This window comes from Rhagoletis zephyria, unplaced genomic scaffold, assembly GCF_001687245.7.
Source record: "Rhagoletis zephyria isolate East Lansing unplaced genomic scaffold, Rhagoletis_zephyria_1.1 Rzeph_scaffold_00047, whole genome shotgun sequence".
NCBI classification, from domain to species: Eukaryota; Metazoa; Arthropoda; class Insecta; order Diptera; family Tephritidae; genus Rhagoletis; species Rhagoletis zephyria.
The window spans coordinates 512,420-536,910 of NW_016157131.1; the positions used below are offsets into that span (position 1 = coordinate 512,420).

The following is a 24,491-nucleotide window of genomic DNA, read 5'->3' on the forward strand; positions in this document are numbered from 1 at the left end:
ATTCTTTTCACGGATAAACAACGGATAATTTACGGCAAATTATCAGACAGTTATTTTGGGTTTAGCTGGTTTCCTTAATTTGGTTGAATAATTCTTTANTATCCGTTGTTTATCCGTGAAAAGAATTATCTTGCCGCGGAAACATTTCACGGATAAACAACGGATAATTTACGGCAAATTATCAGACAGTTATTTTGGGTTTAGCTGGTTTCCTTAATTTGGTTGAATAATTCTTTAAAGGGATAATTTACGGCAAATTATCAGATAGTTAGTTTGGGTTTAGCTGGTTTCCTTCATTGGTTTTCAGAAGGTGCCCTGCTAACTTCCACGGATATTTTTTAAAATGTGTCAGCCGCAAGATAATTCTTTTCACGGATAAACAACGGATAATTTACGGCAAATTATCAAATAGTTAGTTTGGGTGTAGCTGGTTTCCTTTATTTGTTTTCAGAAGGTGCCCTGCTAACTTCCACGGATATTTTTTAAAATGTGTCAGCCGCAAGATAATTCTTTTCACGGATAAACAACGGATAATTTACGGCAAATTATCAGATAGTTAGTTTGGGTTTAGCTGGTTTCCTTCATTGGTTTTCAGAAGGTGCCCTGCTAACTTCCACGGAAGTTAGCAGGGCACTCGATATTTTTTAAAATATGTCCGCGGCAAAATTATTCTTTTCACGGATAATTTACGGATAATTAACGGCAAATTATGCGATAGGAATTTTTGCTTTGAGAAAAAGTTGTCCTGCCAAGTTCAGAGAGGTGTCAAATTGCCCTCTAAATATGTGTATGTACATAAATGCCTCCAAAGAAGCAACACATAAAACGTCCAACGAATAAGGGCAACACTTTCCGATCACGCACACAAAATTGGGGTTATATTCAAATATCATCTAACCATAGGCAAACCAATTACGTTCCGTTCATATTCATAGTTAACATCTCAATGCATTTGATTTGTTTGATACATTTTTATAATAGTCGTTAGGTGGGAAAAATTGCCAAAATAGTGACACCATATTTAGCTTCGTACGCGCTAGAGGGTTATTAAAATAATAGGAATTGCGAGCAAAGGCCAAAAGCATACAAATGATGATGCAACTCAATAAAAGTTGTTGTTTTATGAGCATTCCGCTACATAAATTCTGAGGATATCAACTTCGCGTATAGGCCTATACTAACTAAAAGAAAATTACGTAATATTCGTTGAGCTTATTTTACGATTACGAGTCAAGTTCAAGGCTTTCTGTCGTAAGCGTATAAATATTTTGCATTTTGAGATAATAAAAATTACTCACTCAAGCAAGAAAAAAGAAGAGTTGCAAAAAGTTTTAATGACAGTTATTCGATAGCAATAAAAAGCGTTTAACGTTGAGGTCGCGCTTAAATGCAAATCACTTCTGTGTGTGCATAAGAAGGAGTACATCCATATGTATGTATGTACATACTAGCTTTTGCCGGCAGCTCCGCTCTCATGAAGTCGTGATTTCAATTATAATAAAAAAGGAAATAAATTATATCACCGAAAATAATAAATTTTATTTAAACAAGTTGCTTATTGTCTCGAGGTACCACAACAAGGTCACTTTGTCGAATTTCAACTCAATTGTCCATGACCCATTCTTCAAAACGGGTTTCATAACAAAGCTCCCTTAAACATCTTTCGTTTGACATCCATATTGTTATATTTTATTAAATCGATTTTAATATTTAAACAGCTGGCAACCCTCATACAAATATTTTCGAACGAAAGCTTTTTTCAACCTGTTTCTTTTGTAGTATGTCATGGAAGTAACTGTTTAAATTGAATTACTTTCAAAGCGGTGGCAACCCTATTTAAAAATATTTTCGATATAAAGCTTTCTTGCATCTCTTGCGATTGGCACGCACATTGTAATATATTTATGTATAAATGGAATTTGCCTTTGAAACAACTGGCAACCCTCTTCAAAATATTTTCAAAATAAGGCTTAAGCCGAATTCGTTGGCAACCCATATTTTAATACTTGATTTAGCTTATTAATAAAATTGAATTTAACTTTTTAAATGGATGGCAATGGTCCTAAAAATGTTTTGGTAATGAAGCTTTCTTAAACCTCTTACGTTATCAATCCGCATTGTAATAGTTCAATTGACTTATTAATAAAATTGAATTAATATTCTTAAATATGTGGCAATTTTCTTAAAAATGGTTTGGTAATGAAGCTTTTTAAAGCAGGAGGCAACCCTTTTAATTCAAGTCATAAGCTATCTCTATGTCGAATTTACTTACACACTCGCCCACAAACTTTAAGATTTATAATAGTAGCATTTCAATTGATTTTAAATTCCATTTTGGTGGCAATGCTCGCCAAAAATATTTTGGATATAGATAGATTCCTTAAGATCCATTACGTTGTTATATTACTTTTACTTTTTGAAAGGTGGCAACCCTCGCCATTTTTTCGAAGCAAAGATTTTCTTCAACTCTCGTTGGACATTCGTATAAAAATATTTCGTTTAATTCGAATAAATTTATTTAGAATTGCTCTTCAAACAAATTTTAAAAATAAAGTATTCTTGAACGTCTCTCGTTTGACACTCATATCCAAATATTTCATTTAACTTTTAACTAAATTGATTTTGAAATTTTAAACTGATGGCAACCCTCGTCAAATTTTGTTTGGAAATCGAAACAGCCTTCCTTGAAGCTCTCGTTTGATAACCATTTAAAAATGTTTTATTTAACTTGTTATCTAAATAGATTTATTTCTTAACAGGCGGCAGCCCCGGTGAAAAGGAGTTTTGAAATAAAGCTTTCTTAAAGCCTTATCGTTTCATACCCACACTAAAGATTTTCATTTAACATATTTTGATCATTTTGAGCAGATGGCAACCCTCTAAAATAATATTTTTGAAATACATCGTTTTCGCAGCCTTTTCACAAGTTTTTACTCCCACCGTGTTGTAATACTTCATTTAGCTTCTTAACTATTTGGCTTAAACTTTTTCAACAGGTGGCAACACCCTTAAAATATTTTCAAAATAAATTGTTTTCTAACCCCTTTGGTTTGGCACCCACATTGTTGTAATATTTTATTTATCATTTATTGATTTTGACTTTTTAAAAAATATCCCATATGTTAATCCATCTATCTATGTATTTTTGTGACATATTTCATTGAAATCCGTTCAGCAGTTTTAGCTTGAAAGAGCAACAAACCGACTTACTAGGGTGTTCGACTATTCGGCTTTTTCCCAAAACCGGTTATCGAAATATTCGAAAAATTTAAATTTGAAAAAAAAAACCGTTGCCGCTCTTGAAAGAAAAAAAAAATGGATAAGCCGGTTTTATTTTACATAAATTTTATATAGTGAAAATGCTTATCTTGGTATGAAGTCATGACCAATAATTGCGATAAAACACTTAAAAGTAAAGATAGCTTTTATTTAGAAAAGAGCAATGCAGAATAAGTGCAGTTTTTTAGATCAAAAGTTAAAACTTCACGTTTAATATTTTTTTATTTACTTAATTGCATTTTTTCTGACTTTTTTCGGTATTGAGTAGCGCGCTTGCCGCCATAGCCGAGTGCTTGCTTACTGCCACTCGGGAGATCCGTGATTAAATTTCTGGTCCCTGAAACATCAACAGAAGTTTTTTCAAGTAGCTGTCGCCCCTCGGCAGACAATGGCGCACCTTCGAGTGTACTTCTGCCATAAAAAATCAGAACACCAATTTTAAAAGAACCTCGGCTATAAGTACTTTTCATTCCCAAACAACCTAGGATCTAATTTTGAAACTATTTAGGGGCGGGAGGCTGGAAAACTTCGAAAAACTTGAAACTTTTATTGGACTTGGATGAAATGAAAAAAACCCGGTTTGTTCGATCGATAAATCCAGTTCATTCGATATTCGAAAAATCAAGATTTCAAAAAAATCGTCTATAGACTTCCAAAAAACCGGTTTGTAAAAACCGAGTCAATCACCCTAATACTTATCTACACACTCACAAAATTTGACATTTTTAATATTAGTAGGATTTAAATTTAAATTACTATTTGTAGTACTTAAATAATTACGTTAATTAAGTAATTATGTAATTGAATAACATAATAAAAATATTCATACAACGCAATATACATATGTATGTATGTATGTATGTACATATGCATGGCCTCCTGCCCTCATGTGCTACATCTCATTCAAAGTGTATATTAAAAAAAATACTTTTGCTTAAAATAAACCGGCAAGCACATGTTTGCAAATATTGTCCATCAAATGCATATGAATCATCCAATTATCGTTGCTTAGTTTTTTTGTATTTATTTTCCTTGTTTTATTCTCCAGCCGGAAAGCAATTTTCCATAGGGTTAAACATAAGCAACAACAAGTAGTTGCCGCAAATTCATCTAAGTACTCTCTCACACGTAAAAATTACCGTAAATTGAATCAATTTAGGGAGGTCATGCGTTCAGTCAGCAAATCCAACGTGATCCGGCTGGCAAAAAGGCGCAAAATATATATTTAATATAATTTTTAATGAAACTTGCTTGCCTACGTAGTTAGTATATCAAGGGCTTTAGACTGTACATTAGGGCGGGTCAATTTGTATGGATCGATTTTTTTCGACATCGTTCCTAGCATATCCGGATTCTTCATAAAATTCTAAGAAAAAAATTCCTAAGGTCAATTTCGAGCCTGCGCTTTTTTTAAAGAAGATATCTTCTTATATACATATATAAAAATGAATTGCTGTCCGTTAGTCTCGCTAAGACTCGAAAACGGCTTGACCGATTTAAATGTTTTTATTTTTTTGGTTTGTTTTTTTTTTTTTATAATATCCGGGTGGTTAAAACCAGAAAAAATAGAGAGTTGCCACCTGTTTAAAAATTTCAGTATAAGTAAATTAATAACATAAATTAGATATCACAATATGGGTGTCAAAAGAAAAAGGTTATGAAGGCTTACAGGCGAAAATATTTTTGAGGGGATTTGCCACCTGTTTCAAAATTTAATTTAATTAAATTGGTAAGATAAATTAAATTTTGCAATATGGGTATCAAATTAAAAAGGTTTAAGAAGGCTTACTACTGCTTTGAAGCGCCATCTTGCGGTTCTTTAAATAAAAAGTAGATATCAATGAATTTTTCATATCACAAAACTCTGGAGCACAAGTTTTTATTAAAAAAAAATCGTAACATTTTAGTAGATATTAATCTGATTATTGACGTTAGTATTAATTAAAGATATTTTCTTTTAAAATTGCGCAGTCTCGAAATTGGTTTTAGAGCTATGGTATACAGGACCTTTTTTCTTAGAATTCTGTGTAGAATCCGAATCTGCTAGGAACGATGTTGGAAAAAAAATTCACCCGCCCTACTGTACATACTTAATTTGCATACATACCTACCTACACACGTTCTTCAAAAGTGTTTCAACTCAAAATGTGTTTTTTTATATTATGCACTAAAAATATTCACAGCCCATGTACGATATTTAATTGAATAAAAAATACATATTTATATATATATATATATATATATATATATATATATATATACACATACATATATTTGGCGCTTACAAATTTGCCAGTGCTCGGCCGTGCTTCTCCTTTGATTTGTGGTGTGCGCCTTGTTGTTTTCACACAAAGGGGAGGGAGCTAGCTCCATTTTTACGCCGCCTCCGCAGGGCGAATGGGCTTAATGTTCAATTCTAATGTGAAGAAACTTAATTAACATATATGTACTTAGAGATGCCTAAATACTCAAGTTAAAAAAAACTTGGAAGTTGCTAAATATTATGCGGCTATGCGGCTATCACAAGCATCATCGTCAACCCAGCATGAGCCTCTTGTATGGAGAAGATGAAAATGCTGAGCTCTTACTCTGTTTTTGTCCAGGGCCCTGAAGGCGTGAAGTTGAAGGTGAAGATGAAGATGGAGTGAAGTTGAAGATAAAGATGGAGAGAAAGTTGAAGATTACGATGGAGATGTATATTGCTCACTTCACCCCGTCGTCGTCTTCTTATTCGTCTCCGTGTTCGTGTTCTTATTCGTCCTCGAATTCGTTTTCGAATTCGTGATCACCTTCATGGCCATATTCGTTTTAGTCTTTGTATTCGTCTTCGTTTTTGTCTCCGTTTTCGTCGTTGTCATCGTTGTCTTCTTATTCATCTTCACCTTCGTGTCTGCGTTCGCTTTCTTATTCGTGATCGCCTTCGTGGACATATTCATATTCGTCTTTGTCTTCGTGTTTATATTCGTTTTCGTTTTCGTTTTCGTCATCGTCTTCTTGCTCGTCCTCGCTCTCGTCTCCTTGTTCGCCTTCGTATTCGTGATCGCCTTCGTATGCATGTTCGCTATCGTGTTCGTCTTTGAATTCATCTTCGTGTTTGTATTAACTTTCGGTTTCGCGTCGTAATCGTTTTGTCTTTGGCTTTGGACTTTTCTTAGGTTTAGTCTTAATTATAGTATTAGTCCTTTACCTTCAGAATGTTGTATATTTACTTGACGATTATTTTATTATTTATTTGACAATTTTGAGCTCGCAACCGCTCCTTAAGGAAAACACCAAATGCTTTCTAATAAAAAAAAATAAAAAATTTAGTTTTATTTACTAAGCAAAAAATATAGCTAAAAAAAAAAAATAATAATTTTCCGATCTAAATTTAAAACTCAAAAAATAACAATTCATGAAACTCAGTAAATAATCACTAAAAAGTAATTTTTTTTTAAACTTTACAGCTCGGCCTTTTTATGCGGCTCATTGTATTGCACAGTGTTGTTATTGTTAAAAGATATGAAAATGTAATTTTTAAATTTTCGTAAATTTTCTAATTAAGCATGTGGACTAGACAAAAAAAAAAATCTCCCATCAAAAGTGGTTTAAATCAATTGACTATTAACTATACATTAGCTTGAGCAATTTATTATTCAAGAGAGAATATTTTATAAGTACTCAAGTGCTTGGATTGTCACGTTTTCTTTAGGGTGACACGATGACTATGGACATTTGTATCCCACGCTTGATAGGCGATTTAGTGATGAAGGCTAATCAACTAACTTTATTTGCTATATGCTATGTATTTATTACCGCTTAAATACGCTTTAACTTATTCTCATACATTATTTCTCACCGAAACATCTGTTTACTCTCAAAAACGCTATTGTAATCCTTCTATTATTTTACAGCTATGTTCCCACACGTTTATGGGGTTTTAGTGGTCACGTACAAACGGTGCTGCATAGCATAGTAGGCCGTGTGAAATGCCCTTGGCCGTTGGGTGAACGTGTGTATCTATTGCTGCAGGATGGCTCCACGCTCACTTACGATCTCTATCAGCCGATAAATGAAGCCGAAGGTATGCAATTAATAAAAATAAAATTTCATTTTATTTCAAATGCAAAAAAAAAAACTTGGAAAATATTGATATAATATCATTGCTAATTACAGATGATGTCACAATTGCGATTTGTCCAGGAATCGGCAATACATCGGAGAGTGTCTATATTCGCACATTTGTGCATTATTCACAAGTGCATGGCTACAGATGTGCTGTACTTAATCACATTGGTGCGCTGAATAGTGTTCAGGTGACGTCGACGCGTATCTTCAGTTATGGTGAGTTAAATTTAAAAATTAAACAAGCCAATCCTGCCATCATTTACACCCAGAAGCAATGTTAGTCCAGGCAATGTTATGTGCGTGGGAAAAAATCCGCACTGGATAAAAAGGTGTCATGCTGTTGAGAGAAGTATTTTTATCAAAGTAAGAATATATTTGTTTAATTAAAAACTATTGGCGATTACCGCATCGCTGTTACTATCACTGACGCACAAATGAATCAATACAAAACTCGCAATTTGTTGAAAATTTACTCCTACAAGCATTTCTTCACGGTGATTTAAAAAATCGAACGTTTTTTTTTTGTACCGGTTACCAGTTTAGAAAAAAAACCGAGTTTTAATACCGGTTACCAACTTCAAGAAAAGCTGAGTGACCACGCTAATTTTTTTATCATGGCAATTCCAAAAATTAAAGCGTTTTTAGTACCGGTTACCAATTTACCGATCAATTCTCATATGACGGTATTTAAAACAAATTTGCTAAATTTTCATAGGCGATTAATTCACAAAACATGTCTTAAAGTTTAAAAATTGTTCTATGTAAAATAATGGTTTTAGGGGATATTTAACTACAACAACCTATTATTAAACTTATAAAAAATATATAATTAGCTCTTATCATTATAGCTTATTATTATTAGTCGACTAGTAATCGGTAAGTCGAATTGCAAAAGTGGTTTAAAAAATTGTCGATTTCACTTATTCAATTAACCGTATCTTTTCCACTTTTTCATCTAACCGCTCACAAGCAACTTACTAGTCGACTAACCGTACATTTTCGATTTTTCGACTAGTTGTTTTCTTTCAGTTAACATTCTCTTTTTTTATATTTTTTGAATACTTGTGCTTATTGGCAAAACCCGACCGCGCTAATAACAATAATTTTATGGTGAAAAACTGTATTCGAATAATTTCGGGTAGTCGAAAAGCCGGTCTATTTTTAACAAGAGCTCTACTTATACAAAGCGAATCTATTAAAACCGTTTTAAAATTTTGTTGGCAAATACACATAGCCACGCCTACTAATGAGCGATTCTTTGTATACATAGTATATACACTAGGGTGGTCCAAAAAAAAGTTACGTCGGAATTTTAATGCTCTCTCCCTCTAGGATTGTTCTATGTCGAAAAAAAGTATACTCTCATTTTTTTTATTTTGCAATTAAAGCATATTTAGTGGTCACTCAAAGCGCTAAAAGTTTTCCATGTATTTTATATGGGGAAATAACAACTTTTCGTAGAAATGGTAGAGAATTTTGAAAAAGCAATATTTTTCGATCGGAAAGCTCTGTTCTCTTCAGGAGTCTTTCAATAATAATACCCAGTTGTTTATTTAACAATTTTTTAATACTAATGATTTTTATTGGTCCCCCTATTGCATTTTTCGGAGTTTTTGGCGGACCTTTAAATTATAGTTACCATGAAAAAATGGTTAAATAAACAATTGGGTATTGGCATCTTCTACAGAGAAACAGAGTTTTCCGACCGAAAAATATTAATTTTTAAGAATTCTTCACCATTTCTACGAAAAGTTGTTTTTTCCCCATATAAAATACATGGAAAACTTTGAGCGACCTCTGAATAATATTTGATTTCAAAAAAAAAAAAAAATAAAAATAAAAATAGGGGTATATTTTTTTCGGTGAGAGTATAAAAATTCCGACTTTACTATTTCACGTGCATTTTTGGACGACCCTAATGCACACATATTGTTCATGGTATTACTAAGAAAAGAGTTGGAAAGTTTTCAAATTATGCGAGGTTTTAATGATTATTAAGTTGATCTACTACATAGAAATCTTAACGCAAATCGTTTTTTTTTTTTATTAAAAAATGGGCGTGGCACTCCGTTTTTACGATATAATGAAAAACCACTACGCTTATCTCCAAGTTGGTAACCGGTGCTAAAAACCCGAGTTTTTTGAAAAGGGTAACCGTTAAAATAACCAGTTTAGTTTCAAAAAATTACGACAACTTCTGTTTTTTCTGTGATAAGTCAATGATGCAATAATTTTGATTAGGTTTTAATTAATTAAAAATATTTCCTGCCAAATGAAGAGAGGATAAATTAAAATATTTTTCTCAACAGCATGTTAGGTATGAACTTTTTTTATTCTGTGGAAAAATTTTTCCACTTTAATTGCTATGTATATTGACTGGCCTAATGAGTTTTGCAGAGAATCTCGGTCATACTCGGATTGAGTAGATCATTTTACACCAATGTAATGTTTCTTGAAAGCGATATTTTTCTAAATGACTCAAACTCCATTTATGCAATATTTCATACACCTATTTCCAGGCCACACCGATGACTTTGCCGAAATGGTCAGCAATTTACACAAGAAATATCCACATAGCCGCATTGTTGCGGTTGGCTTTAGCTTAGGTGGCAATCTTGTCACGAAATATATGGGCGAGACAACAAAAACGAAGCCGCAAACAATACTTGGTGGCATATCAATCTGTCAGGGCTACAATGCAGAAGAGTAAGTGCAACAATCTCAATCAATTTGTTATGTGCATGTCCGCGGGCTGCCGGCCTGTGCCTGCATGTCAATACACTTTGGTCAATATTTATTGGATTGCGAAAATTAATAAAATTTAATTGTATCTTTACATATGTACATTTTTCTTTCCACAGAGGCACCAAATGGCTCTTAAATTGGCAAAATTTCCGCCGTTTCTATTTGTATGTGATGACAGAGAATGTGAAGAGTATCATACTGAAGCATCGTCATGTTTTACTATCGGACGAGGTAAAGGCACGTCATAATTTAAATGAACGCGAAATTATTGCTGCCGCTACACTGCCGGAATTGGATGAAGCATATACACGTCGTATACATAATTTCTCAACTACACAAGAGTTATACAAGTGGAGTTCATCATTACACTTTTTAGACAACATTGAAAAGCCTATGATATTCATTAATGCCAAGGACGATCCACTTGTGCCGGAAGAGTTGCTGCCACCCATTAAGGAGTTTGCATGTAAGTTGTTAAGCAGTGAGTTAAATTAATGCAAATTTAAGTGGGGGATTGGTTTTCGCCGATACTAGGTTATTTTCCTTTTTATACTCAAAAACGATGAGCTGTTCGATCTTTGCAACGATATATATATATATATATATATATGTAGATATAGAGTGGCTGATTAAAATACAGCGGCTCTGCTCTACTTTTTTTCCTAATTTTTGTTTTGTATGGAAGTTTCAGGCCTCCTAAATCGGCTTCTCATACAAGCGGAAATTTTCACCAAATATTTAATGATGACACATTACTATTTTAACTTTGCTCCACATGTGTACACTTCGACACGCTTGTTCCAATTCTCTTTTTATTTGACATCTGTGCCCGCGAGTACTAAAAAGATGAAAATTACTTAGACAAAAGGTAGCATTAGCAAAAGCCAGAAGTAAGCCCCAAGCTTGATCTAAAATTTTTTAGTTGGAGCAAAATATACATAATTGGTAAATCTATCCTCAAAAGGCTAACCTGGTCACACTGCTTATTTGTTTGTCTTTAATTGTATAGCCTTTTTAGCTCAGCTTCCGAACGCTTTTGACGTAGACTTGTCTCCAAGTTTATGAGAGATATGCCATTTTCCGCATGGAGCTGGTTAGAATGGAGGTTAAACATCATTTTTTTCTTCTGGAATAGAATCGGAGAAAGGTCTTTTTCTAAGAGGCTATACTAACCTATTGCCCATCGTAGAGACGGTCACAGACCCACGCTCACAAATTGTGCAAATTTATTACGAAAATCATAGCGCAGTTTGGGAATTTCAACCCACAATTGTATCGGAATTTTCAGTTATGAGACTAATTTTTGGCTGCATGGATATGCCAATAAAAAAATTGCATCGCCGTTACTTCTAATATAAACGAGAATAACAAGGATGTGACTGTCAACGGCTATCGCTATAGGGCCATGATTGCCGATTACCTCGTGACATTCCATATTTTGATTGAACAGGACGGCGCCACATGCCATATAGGATAGATAGAATTAAGACCGCGTGAATTAAGGTCACCTTGTTTCATGGCCGCTCTAATTTCACTTTTCAAAATGAATTATGCCCGCGCGGGCTAAAAATTATTGTTGCGGTCTTAATTAATAAATTTTTCTAAAAATTGTGATAAAAAGGTTTTAAAGTTTTATGAAAATTTGTTGAGTTTGGTTGAATTTTTATAGAAAGTTTGACACTTTTATTTGTATGGTTTTTGTTGTAGAATTAATTGCATTTATATAAAAAAAATTAAAATGAAATACAAGTAATTTAAATCGTCAAACTTGTCAGTACGTAACGCTGCTATTTTCGTGAACACTGCTGTATCTACATATGTATGTTGTTCGCACTCTTAATGGACTAAACTCGTTTTTGTTGTTTTTTTATTTTATATTTAAAACCTGCAAATTGCAAAAATGTTCGGAAACGCATCATCAAACATTTTTTTTTTCGAACAACTGCAAAAAAATGATGTTGGGAAATGCATCATCAAAAAAGTTTTTTCGAACGAAAAAAAAATAATCATCCAGTGCACCCTGCGAATTTGCAACCCTGTGCGTTAGTTGAGAACTGTTTGCTCTGAGTAAGCTTTGACAAAATAGTCATTTGGCCGCTGCTCGCTAAGCAGCAGTCGTGGCCGAGCGGTTAAGGCGTCTGACTAGAAATCAGATTCCCTCTGGGAGCGTAGGTTCGAATCCTACCGACTGCGAAGGAAGTTAATTTTTTTTTTATTTTTTATTCATTTATTGCTAATTATATTTTTTTTTATAATTTATTTCTTTAATAAAATTATTTTCTTGTTACATATTCCATCTTTTTATTTATATTAATTTTTTTATTATGTATTTATTTTTTCTGTTTTTTATTTTATATGTATAGATTTTTTATTTTATATACTAATTTTTTTATTTTATATATATTTTATTTATCTTTATTTTTTATTAAATTTTTATAAGCTGTTTTTTTTATTCATTGCGTAGTTAAATTTTTCTATTGTAAGTAAAAGATGTCATAAATAATATATTCCCTTCTTCGTTTGCAGTGTCCCGTCCCAATACGGCTTACATTGAATTGGCCCACGGCGGACATTTGGGATTCTATGAAGGTGGCTTAATTTATCCCAATCCCGTTACATGGCTGGATCGCACAGTGGTCGCCATGGTTGGCTCCATAGTAATGCTGCATATGGATGCTGCTGAATCTGGCATACAAAAAGTTGCTATATAAAGCTATGTGCAGTTGGAAAGGTTGGAAAACGCATTTTTACAAAAAAAAAAAAAAAACTTTAGTATGGAAATCGCACGCCTATAAGAACAATGAGAAGTATCGAAATCATGCTCAAAAGTTCCGTACACAAATGCATTGAAGTAAACACAAGAAACCAGCGTTTCGCTTTGCCTTTTTGGCCTGTATGTTTTTTTAATTTGTATTTGCTGAATGGAAAAAAATAATAATTAAAAATATGAAATGTTTATGGCGCATTTGTTGTTTATAATATTTTGTGTGTTCTGGTTCTGTGCACAATTAAAAAATAATAAAATAATGCAACTGCAAATATTTAAACTTTAAGGAGAAGAAGAAACTAAATTATGCGCTGAAGTCATTTGATGGCTTCGAACGGAAACTCCGATTTTTTTTTATTTAGATGTATTGCATTTATGTATGTATGTATGTGTTTATATGTCAAATTAACGATTCTGCATTTGCTAAGCAGTTATTTATGTATTTTATTTTATACTCGCAAACTATTTTTTACATAATAAATACAACGTATGTATGTATATGCGAAGTATTCTTTTTACATTTTTTTTTTCGAAACACCACAATTTTATGTACATACTATGTATTATTAAGTATGCATTTAGTTTTAAGTACATACATATGTACTTTAAGTTATCTCTTTGAGGAATTGCAAAGCATTGCTTATTTTTAGGTAAAGTACTATTTAATTTTCTATGCTGTTGAAAAGTAAAATTAAATATTTATTGAAGAAATTCAAATTCAGCATCTCAACGAAAATAGCAACCAAAACATTACGTAGTTTATATATTTAATTCATGTAATTTCGTCAGAAACAAAATAATCAGTTTTTATTTAAAAGTAAGATAAATTTAATTATCTCTTGCATGGTTATCAGATTATCTAGTTAAAAATTATTATTCTATGAAGTTTTTTGTTGTAAACTAAATGAAAAATATAACCCGATGACCAGATAGGTGTCAATGCCCACATTATCTCTAAAAAGAAACTATGAAAAGTTTGTTTACTTTCAATATGCATTTTGTTTTGGCAATATTGGATTTATGAATTAAATTTTTTTTATTTCTTTTAGTAGCTTCTGAGATACAAAAATTAAGGTTTTAAAAAGAAAAAATGTGTATCTTTTTCCTCCGGTAGCCTCACAGGCGAACATTAGTATTAATTGAGAAAAAAATTATCTTCGTATTCTAGGGTTAAACTGAAAAAAAAAAACACCTCGAAAACTGCGAGTGGAGTCATGTAACTAACCAAACTGTCAAATTGTTTATAAAATACATATGTTTCCGGTTCTCGCATTTAATAATTAATTATAAATGCCCAACTGCCCAACAATAGCATATGTATCTATTGTATTAATTTGCGCTCGGCTGTAATTCACAATGAAATGCAAGTTTAGTTCAATAAAATGGCTAAGAAAATGCAAAATAAAAAATTGTATGTTCCAAAGAACTTTTTTTATGAAAATCAAGGCACTTGCAGTTTTGTACTTAAGTTCTTTAATAATTTTAATTTTAATATGCAAAATGTGATGCAACCAAAAAGAAGCTTATTAGTTAAAATGTAAAAAAAAAGAAATGTTTTTAGGTTTAAACTTGAGGCGGATTTGTCTTGAGCAAAATCTTTATGTATAAATTCTACACTATTTTTAGCCGTGTTCAGAAATTCATTTGAAAAGTACGATTTGCGAAATTGTTTCCAAGTTTTTTTTTTATTAAAAGTTTCAAAATCGTATTTGACTACGATTTACACTGGCGTTCAAAACAAATGCAATTACATTTCACGACTTTTTCGGAACTACCTCAATACTATTTTGGGACTCTATTCATATATCATTTCGGAGTACTTCGGAACTAGTTACGCAATGATGACTTTTTGACAATTTAATGACCTAAATGTTTCACCAATACGAAGCTGTCGTTTGACAGTTGTAGTTTGTAGTTTTGACCATTTATTTTTTTTTTAAATTTTTTACAAAAATATAATTTGTATCAGAACGAAAGGTTTTAAACTTTGAGTTATGTAGTTTTTGCTGTGGTATAACCTATGTATATTTTTGTAAAAAAAAATGTATTAAAAAGAAATGGTCGAAACTTCTAAAGATGTGGTGTCCTCTATTATGTGGCCGCCACGGTGTATAGGAGTACATATGTACATATGTATGTAACATGATAAGTATTTCTTTAAAAGGTTTCAAATTAAGTCTCTGACTTGAAGTCGCATAATCCTTCGTTCAACTCTATTTGATACTTCTTACGAGTATTACTTAAAAAAATGCATTTTACAAAACTACTGCTCAAAAATATATTCAAACTTTTTTGTTTTAACTTCTCTGCATTCAGTTTAAATAATTTATTCTAGCTTTTAGTTCAACTTTCCGTATTACAAAAATGTTTCAATATCTTGAAACATAATAATAAATAATAGCCTTTGGCAAAAGCTTCAGCACCTTATTATTTAAAAATTTATAACGATAAAAATCTAACTATTTTATGAAAAAAACAAGTAATTTTTAAGCAAAAAACCAAAGCGGGCTTCAATTCTCGTATAAAAATTTAAGATTATCGTTAATTTCTTCATGATCCAATGATCGGATTTAAACCAAATTAGCATGAGACCACCTGAGAGGTAACACCTTTCCTTTAAAACAAGAATTATAGAAATCGGTTAACGTGGTCCAAAGTAATGCGGTAACATACATAAAAAAAACAAAGAAAAAAATATAATAAAAATAAACAAAACAGTGCAAGGCATATTAAACTATTTATAAACGTAACAAGGTATTATGCAAAAGGCCTTATTTTAATATGTAGTACGTACTTGTTCTTTTTTGAAATGACTTTTTTTGACACATTGTGACTTTAATTAATTTTTAATTAAGATAATGAAATAAAAAAACAATAAAAATAAAAACAAATATTGCAATAATGTTTCAAAAAATATTGTATCATGTCACAACAATATTGTTAGATTTTCAATAAAAAAATCAATTCATACCAATAATATCTGTTCAGTGCTTAATACAGAATATAGAAAAACATAATTAAAAAGAGGGTACAAGTACTCAGACTTGAACATTACGTACACATACCAACCATAGATGCATATGGATATACATATGTATACAGTGGCGGCCACTTGTATAGCGCCCACTTCTGATCCTCAGTATTGAGAGTTTTTTTTTGTGTTTATTTAATATTTAATAACTTTTTATATATTTTTTTATTTTATATTCTATAACAAAAACCATGTAAATGCGATTTTCAAACTTTATGCAAAACGTATTTCAACCAAATTTCAAACTTAAAAAAAAAAATGTAGTAGGCAATGAAGTGCAAATTTCAAGGGCATAGAAAGTACCCTTGGTTTTTGATATTTTTTGCCGAGGTTGTTGCACGTTTTCTGCCATGCAACGTATGAACAAAATCTATTTTTTCGTAAAAATTTTTTTGAAATTTTGATGGTAATTTGTTGAATTATAAATTTCGTATAAATTTTGAATTCGGATTATTAAAAAAACAATACTTAATACTGGCTGGCACTGTATACATATATATATTCATTAATAAATACTTCATGGTCACATTTATGGTCAGCATTATGACAATAGCGTAAACATTTCCACCAATCAGCTCTACTACAAAGCAAAGCCTGCAGAAATAGCTGAATTTTCCACCTTTTTAAGCTGAATTACAGGCAGTAAATATCAAAATTAATAAGTAAATCATTGTTTAACAAAAAAAAAGGTTATTAAAAAATTCGTACAAAAAAAACGAATGTGTTCTTATTTATATTTATTAAATGCTTTAAATTCTACCGAAATGATTTAGAAGAATGCTTACGAAAATTTGTTAACAATATGCAATGGCAAAATAAATACAATAAAAAAATAAAATATTAGCGATAAAAACCAATTACATTTATATGTGTGCAAACAATTTGGAAAAAAACACTTGTATTGTGTGTAATTCAGAAAAAAATAATAAAAAAAACTACATAAAGTTCTGTGCGTTTTCTCTTTTTAAGATGGATAGTTTGAAAAAGCAATTAACGCGAATGGACAATTTTACGCCAGTCTCCTTCCATACTAAAACAGAAACCGAGCACGTGGAAGGCAATAAATTAAAAGTTGATTGCTAGCCAAGAACTTTTCACTTTCAACCTAACAACATACAATTTTTGTTCATTTTTGAGTAACAGCTGATCGCTTGACACTTTTCATGATTTTATAGGATTTTGGAGTACGGGAACATTTATCCTGTAACTTCCAGCTAGTTCGTGTACAAACCTGTGAGTTCACGGAATACTGAATCAGAACTAGGGCCTGTTCAAGGCACGTAATAAAAGTGGCATTACTGCCGCACTGATGAAAATTTGCAACACTGTTGCAACTGCCCAAATGATAACACGTTGCTAGAAATTCACACCGAATGTGATACTTTAATATGTAATTCGCGCAACACTGCAGTTGTGATTGCAACTCGAGCAAGCCTCCATTTCATCAATGATTACATGTACATTTTGCCGATATATGTACATACATAATACAATTTAAGGCCGCCACACTGTGAAACTTGACATCGGTCTTAATTAAATGGTTAGATACTGTATATATGTATGTAAGTAATTTTTACTAAACTCATATGGTGCTATTGACACAACGGAACCAAATGCAGTCGTGGCCGAGCGGTTAAGGCGTCTGACTAGAAATCAGATTCCCTCTGGGAGCGTAGGTTCGAATCCTACCGACTGCGCGGAAAGCTTAAAAGGCGACTAATTATTTTGTGAATTTTTAAATTATTCCCCTAACTTTGATTTTGTAACATTTCTATTTGAAAACTTTCATGCAAAGCTGCACAGCTATATAAAATTTATTAAAAAAAAAAAAAAAATCGTTTCTTACTTGAAACTTGTACTAAAATTAAATGGGCTATAAAAATGCATACTTTAAATTAAAAAAAAAATATTTCAATAAAAAGAATGAAATTTTGGTAAACATGTGTTGAATTTTTATAATTTTTTCTCAAAGTTTGAAACTTCGATCGATATGGTTTTTCAGGTAATGAGCTATACTTTCATAAAAAATTAATAAAAACCAAACAAACAAAGGAAATTGACCATTAAGCAACAATCGAGAAGGAAAAATATTCTTGACTGGTGAAAATATCGCATTCCCTTTATTTTGTTGACAACTGTAAGTGATATAAATATCAACGGATTATGAGTAAGCATACGCTACAAATGATATATTATTCTGCAATTTTTTAATGTCAATAAAAAATGCATTGTTGCCAAACAAGTACGTATTTTCAACTTTGGTATTGAACTTTGTTGTTGTTTGTAGCCCCTTTACTTTTATGGCGCATTGAGCAGCACCACATAAACAGCAGTCGTGGCCGAGCGGTTAAGGCGTCTGACTAGAAATCAGATTCCCTCTGGGAGCGTAGGTTCGAATCCTACCGACTGCGAAGGAGTAACTTTTTTTACCAAATTTATAAAATTGATTTAATTTTTTTTAAATTTTTTCGACTTAAGCTCGTTGATTTGAATGTATGTCTATGTTTAATTATAGTTGTTTTTTTTTTTAATAGTAAATCACGAAGCTGTGTCACATATCTACTTTTTAAATGGCAAAGAAACAGCTGGCAACATAATGCGATGGGCGACGCCTGCCGGTAAAAATCGATATCTATTTGTTGTGATATATAAAGGGCTGAACACAAGCAAGGCGGCTGTAGTGAAACTAACCAGCAGCTGACATTTATGTGAACGTAAATTTAAATATTAAGAACGTAGATTTAAAGTAAATTTTACATTCCTTGCTATACTATGTACAATTATATAGTCTAAAATCAATACATACTTCCTTCTGTCGTTGCTTAACAGCGAGCAGCTTTTGTTGTCGCCTCACTTCAGTGATTCAGAGGAGCAAGCGAAATACTTACATATAACAGCGCCATCTAGCCGTCGACTGTTGTAACAAAAAAGTCCAGCAGAGGTCGCTTGATTTATTTTGCAGTTTACAGGCTCGTTTGTTTAAAACAGTGATTCCCAAAGTGGTCCATGTGAACGCCTAGTGTTCCACGATAGACTCGAGGGGGGTCTACGTTGGCATAAAAAATATGGGTGTCCACGAAAATGTATCAGGTTTCGATAGTAACCAAACTGGTTGCTTAGAAGCCTCTTTATTTAACTAAAAAGAAACGGATGTTGGTACAAATTTGAGTGGGGTACTTATGTATTTTCAATGCTACAGCATAGTACGTAACTATTACCTTTGTTGAAGAGATTATAATGTTGAGCTCCCTGAGGCTGAATGCTGGCTTAATTCTAGCACTGAGTCCGGACTCACTCATTGTCGAATCTTCACTGATGGCTCCAAAATTTACTCTGGGGTCTTTACCGAAGTTAATGGGGATAAGCTTCATTTTTCTCTTGGGGAATACACTTCGGTCTTCCAGGCTGAGGTAATTGGAATCCTCAAAGCGATTGACTACGTGGGAGAAATTAGATGGAGGGGAAGGAATTTACGTGTCTGCAGTGACAGCCAAGCTGCACTTAAGACATTGGCCAGCCCCCTACCTAAGTACTTCCAAACTAGTAGTTCGGCAATGCAAGTCTGGACTAAATTATGTTGGTAAACATAACGAGTTTGCTTTACACTGGGTGCCAGGTCACTCCGGAGTACCTGATAATCAGACATCTGACCATTTGGCCATAGTTGGTTTAGATCAGGCATTTCTCGATCTGCAACCAGTCATAGCACTTCCTACTTTGGCCATCTATACCACCATCAGAAACTGGGTGAATACTTCGCTCAGCAATGACTAGGAGGCATCGAGGGGATGCAAGTGGGCAAAACTCATGTTGCTTTCGATCTCAAGTTTCTTGCTGTCACTGAGCAGACGGGACTGCAACAACACTTGAATATGGTTGTTGTTTAGGTCTTGCATCGACTAGCCAACTTATAAGCTTTATATTCTTTTATTAGTGAATGAGTTAAAAAAAAAAACAAAAATTAGTTACAATTATCTATTGTATCAAGAAGTAAGCCACGGCATTTTGACGCTATTCACATGGCTTTGATTTTCAAAATTTTGTCCAGCTAGTGTAGGAATTCGACTTGTGCGCCTGTGCAAATCGCAGCCCATTTTTCTTATGAATTATTTGTGTGTTACAGTGTTACTAAATTTGTGGCCCAAAAACCATGTCTTCTTCCAATTAAGCCAAGGAAACCCGAATGTTTGGACATCTATGCTTTAAGGGTGCATTATGGCACAACAAGACACAAAAGTGCCTACATACTCTTAAAAAAAACAAAAAAAAAAAAAAAATATGCTCTCCACATTTATGCATTAATAAATAAACACCGTTGTGCCACTCCATTTATTCATTGCCCAACTTTGTGCTGCCTCAACCTGGCACTTCAGTGCCAAGGTTACGCATACAGTTTGGATAACCGATAAGAATTCACTGCATCGACGAATTGCTATACAAATAAGAAGCATTTCATTTTATTCCACGCAGCTTAACAACATAAAGATTCCGTGATAAAAAAAAAAACAAAAATGTTGCTGAAAGTGCACAAGATTTTGTATAAAATGCAAACTTTAATCCGATTGCAATACAGTGCAAATCTATTGGTGCAACAAGTAACCAAGCAGTGCAAAAAATAAACCAAACAAAATAAATAAAAATAAAAAATGAAAATCGCGGCAACGGTAGTATTTTTCATTATCCTCTCAGCGGCAAAAGGCGAGCAATCTGATGGCAGCGAGGAATGCACAAATGCCTGCCCGAAAATCTTCGATCCTGTTTGTGCGGTCTACGATGGCGTACTAGGCGGAAAAAAGGAGTCTGGCAGTGAGGCAGGCGGCACAGCCGTATATCGCTACTTTCACAATGATTGTCTACGGCGTTATGCAAGTTGCAGCACAGGCACAGGTGAGCGCGGTTTGCTTGTTTGTTGTTGTTTTTTTTTTTGGCAAATTACTTTGTAATAGTTATTAACTATTTGTTTGTAACTTAAATCGAGAAACTTTTAAATGCTTTTTAATTGCAGTTTGGCGCATCACATCCCTGTCGTCTTGTCTACAGCATATCGATCCTTTGTTACGCCAACAATGTTTGCGTCCTTGTCCCTTCATTTACGAACCGATTTGTGCTTCGAATGGCAAAGTTAAAGAAATTTTCGGTAATAGCTGCGTTTTAGCTGTGGAGAATTGCCTCTCTGTTGATGGTGAGTATTAAAATATGAAGGACTATGATGTGGTTTTAGTTTATGATAAACAAATACATATATGGAGTATACCTACATACATTTACATAAACTGATAATACAAAATATATGCCTGGAAAGAATTAGGTACTTAGGAATTCAGCTTTGAGGCTGAAGCACCCGGCATGAACCTTAGCTGGCCAACGCGAGCTAAGTGGGAACGTTACGTGGGAACAGAAGAGGGAAACGAGACGTATTTGCTGCAATAAGAAGAAAAAGGTCGAAATACGTGTATGCGAAGAGCTTAAAATGCTGGTCGAGAGAAAAAAAACACCCGAAGAGTTAGGCAACTTACGGAAGGTTTCCAAGACTAGGGCGACTGCCATAAGAACGAACATGGCAACCTACTGACTGATGTCCAGCAGCACTGGAAGTAGTGGAGAAGACGAATCTGAGCGCTCCCCCCAGTCAATGATGAGCAAGTCGATGTTCCACCGCCTGGTTATTACCCGGCTAAAAACAAAAAGCTGACCTGCAAGCCGAGCTGTTCAAGTACGGCGGCGAGGAGTTGATAAGGTGTATGCATAAACTCTCATGCCGAGGACAAGCAATGAGCAGCAAAGCGGCGAGCGGCTGAGTAGTGAGCTGCTTAAAATGAAAACATATGAAATACTATTGAAGTGGCCACGCAATGAGCGGCATTTCTGATTGGTGGGGCGGCGCCGCTCACCGCTGATACATTCTATGGCCCGACGACTGGAGTTTAAGTGCCCTCCGATCAAGGTTTTTTGGAGCGTATTGTGTGAAAGACTGAAGCTCACCGTCAACGAACTGATTCGGCCTTATCAGTGTGACTTTAGACCATATCAAATCCACCATAGACCAGGCCTTAACAATACGCCAAATCTTGGACAAGACTCGCGATAATAGGATCGATACACACCATCTATTAGTCGATTGACAGCTTGAAAAGAGGTTGTCTTTATGTCGCGAAGTCTGAATTTGATATCCCGGAGAAACGAATACGGTTGGGTAAAATGACGTTGAGCAATACCACCAGCTCTGCTAGAAGTGGGTACGACCTCTCCGAGCCGTTTGATAGCGAACCAGGTTTCAGACAAGGTGACTCTTTAATCTGATGTTGGAGAAGATAATAAGAGATGCAGAACTCAAAAGCTCAGAGCATATAATTGCTGAAGTATGCCGACGAAATCGCCATCATCGGTAAATCCCAAGGGCTACGTCTGTTCAGCCTTCTCAGAATTAGATAGAGTAGAAATAAAATGAAGTATCCCCTGTCATCAGAAAAACCGTCCGAGCATAAACGTCTCGGCACCCATGTCACTGTTGACAGTTACAAGTTTGAAAAACTAGAGGCTTTCGTTTATTTACGAACCGGCATTAACACCAATAATAACAACAGAGAATCACTCTTGCCAACAACTCCTACTTTGGATTAAGTAGCCAATTGAGAGGTTAATTCCTCCCTTGTCGTACAGAAATCACACTCTATAAGTTACTCATCATGCGCGTGCTGGTATATTCCGCGAAGGCAAGGACAATGATGCTGATAACAGAGGAAGAGGAAGGAATCCTCTGCGTTGGAAAGGCCAGGCGATGAAGGACTTGGCTACACTTGGTATTTCCAATTGGCGTCAGTTGGTTTAGGCGGTTGCAGCGTCAATAAAGAAGCAGACGCGCTTTCGACTTAATGTTCGTTGCCCTTTAATGCGGAAAATTTTCTTTTCATAATGAAAAAAAAAAATGAAATATTTTTTACCTTGATTATAAGTCTTGATACAAAAAAAAAAAAAAATACAACAAATATCTTTTTCCGAAAAAGGGCCTCAAACTAATATTTCTAGAGTCCAAATCCGGAAATCCTTTCAGGTTCGAGCAGTAATCTGCCCTAAAGTCCGATAACCAAAAAAGTATCCGGATTCTGTATGTCTACCAAATATCTACCAAACATCCCTACTGGTTACCTTGATAATGGGTCCTGCGCTGTAGGGTAGGCGCGACTTGTGTATAAACTACTCGGTTACACAAAAGGCTTCTTATCTACATAAATACTTATAAATAATTGACTACCTTCTTATTTACTTCTATAATTCATGTGCAGTTTCTTATTCTATCTAATATTAATAAATTTTTCTTTTAGCATGGACTGTGGCAGAAGACAGTGAATGCGGACTGGACAAGTTGTAACCGAACGTATTTTAAAATGCGGTTCTGTTTGAATTAAAAATGATGGAATATTCCCCCGACACAATAAAAAACTTCTACAAAAGCATCTAGCATTGCAAAAAAAAAAAAAACAAAAAAAAAATCCAAAAAATTACAAAAAAATCTAGTGTACTTACTACTTCTTGAAAGATCGGAGCGAGCATAGTTCAAGACAGGATTTACTTTCGAATTATATAAATTTTCTATAATTGTATACTTATGTTTTTCTCGTTAGTATGTACTTACTTTTGAAAATATCCCAAAATAAAAGCATATCAAATAAAAAATTCAGCATATTATTTTAGTGTTTATTTTCAGAAATTATACAAAAACGTTGCTTAATTATTTCTATTATTTGTTTTGGTTTCGTGGTTTTGCTTACAATTTTACAAACAAACTTTTTATAATACTTACATATCTTTATATCTTGAAATCTGTTCCGAGTGGAATAGAATATTCTTATTTAATTGATTTTATGTATGATTTTTTTTATAATCTAGTGTATGGGAATTAAGCGCTACTTAAAATTTATTTTTTCTTAGAATAGTGGTTAGTACCATTTAACACGCATAGTTATTTCTTGCTGTGACATATTTACATTAGTACTTATGTTTAGATATATATTTTATTTGTGAAAATACGAGTATTTACATAATAATAAATATAAAATCATTTTCTTACATAAGATAACATGAAGTGTGCCTTCTTTTTTCTAATACATACATCCATATATGTGGGCCTTTATTTACTTATTTATGTAGTAGTTTCTTTATTGGACTTACTTATAATATATATTACATAACTATTTAATTTTCAAGTAGCTAAGGATATTTTTAATTTGCAGTTTAATTTTTACACTTACTTTTGTATACTTTTTTAGTTACTTAACTTGCTTCAAGTACTTAACTTATACTTCTTAAACTTTATATTCCTTGTATGCGATATTCTATAGATGTTCGAAAAACTTGGAAAAAAAATCCTAAGACGAAAGTTCGCATCGTGCTTATCATAACTTTACGACATCTACATATTTTTACGGTTTGACTATTTATTTTATTATTTTTTAATTTTAATTACTTGTTTACAAAAACATAGTTTATTCTTCAACAAAAACGTATAAGTTCAAGTTTTAATGTTTGTGCAATATTAAAAAATAAATTAGAAAACTTTCATAA

General features: G+C 33.3%; 2 protein-coding genes, 1 long non-coding RNA gene and 3 other non-coding genes across 6 annotated transcripts in view; all 6 read left to right on the forward strand.

Annotated features, from left to right (window-relative positions):
• The window catches only part of Hydr2 (abhydrolase domain-containing protein 2), a 28,141-nt gene extending 15,218 nt beyond the window's left edge, over positions 1 to 12,923 (forward strand). Inside the window, exons 2-6 of the mRNA XM_017622497.1 lie at positions 7,173 to 7,342; positions 7,435 to 7,602; positions 9,906 to 10,092; positions 10,248 to 10,597; positions 12,658 to 12,923. Coding sequence (XP_017477986.1) covers positions 7,173 to 7,342; positions 7,435 to 7,602; positions 9,906 to 10,092; positions 10,248 to 10,597; positions 12,658 to 12,842 — 1,060 coding nt within the window. The 3' untranslated portion in view covers positions 12,843 to 12,923. The remainder of the gene's footprint in view (positions 1 to 7,172; positions 7,343 to 7,434; positions 7,603 to 9,905; positions 10,093 to 10,247; positions 10,598 to 12,657) is intronic.
• Positions 12,243 to 12,324, forward strand: TRNAS-AGA (transfer RNA serine (anticodon AGA)). Its single transcript has one exon. It is a non-coding gene; the product is annotated as a tRNA-Ser (tRNA).
• Positions 12,924 to 14,178: 1,255 nt separating the features above from the next.
• On the forward strand, positions 14,179 to 15,315 carry LOC108367823 (uncharacterized). The gene is made up of 2 exons (XR_001848299.1): positions 14,179 to 14,215; positions 14,272 to 15,315. It is a non-coding gene; the product is annotated as an uncharacterized LOC108367823 (long non-coding RNA).
• Positions 15,316 to 17,544: 2,229 nt separating this feature from the next.
• On the forward strand, positions 17,545 to 17,626 carry TRNAS-AGA (transfer RNA serine (anticodon AGA)). Its single transcript has one exon. It is a non-coding gene; the product is annotated as a tRNA-Ser (tRNA).
• A 632-nt stretch (positions 17,627 to 18,258) lies between these two features.
• On the forward strand, positions 18,259 to 18,340 carry TRNAS-AGA (transfer RNA serine (anticodon AGA)). Its single transcript has one exon. It is a non-coding gene; the product is annotated as a tRNA-Ser (tRNA).
• Positions 18,341 to 20,488: 2,148 nt separating this feature from the next.
• LOC108367830 (enhancer of split M1 protein-like) lies at positions 20,489 to 23,419 on the forward strand. Its single transcript, XM_017622530.1, has 3 exons — positions 20,489 to 20,816; positions 20,935 to 21,111; positions 23,252 to 23,419. Exons 1-3 carry the CDS (start codon positions 20,576 to 20,578, stop codon positions 23,296 to 23,298), a joined length of 465 nt encoding a protein of 154 aa, XP_017478019.1. The 5' UTR covers positions 20,489 to 20,575; the 3' UTR covers positions 23,299 to 23,419.
• Positions 23,420 to 24,491: the final 1,072 nt, after the last annotated feature.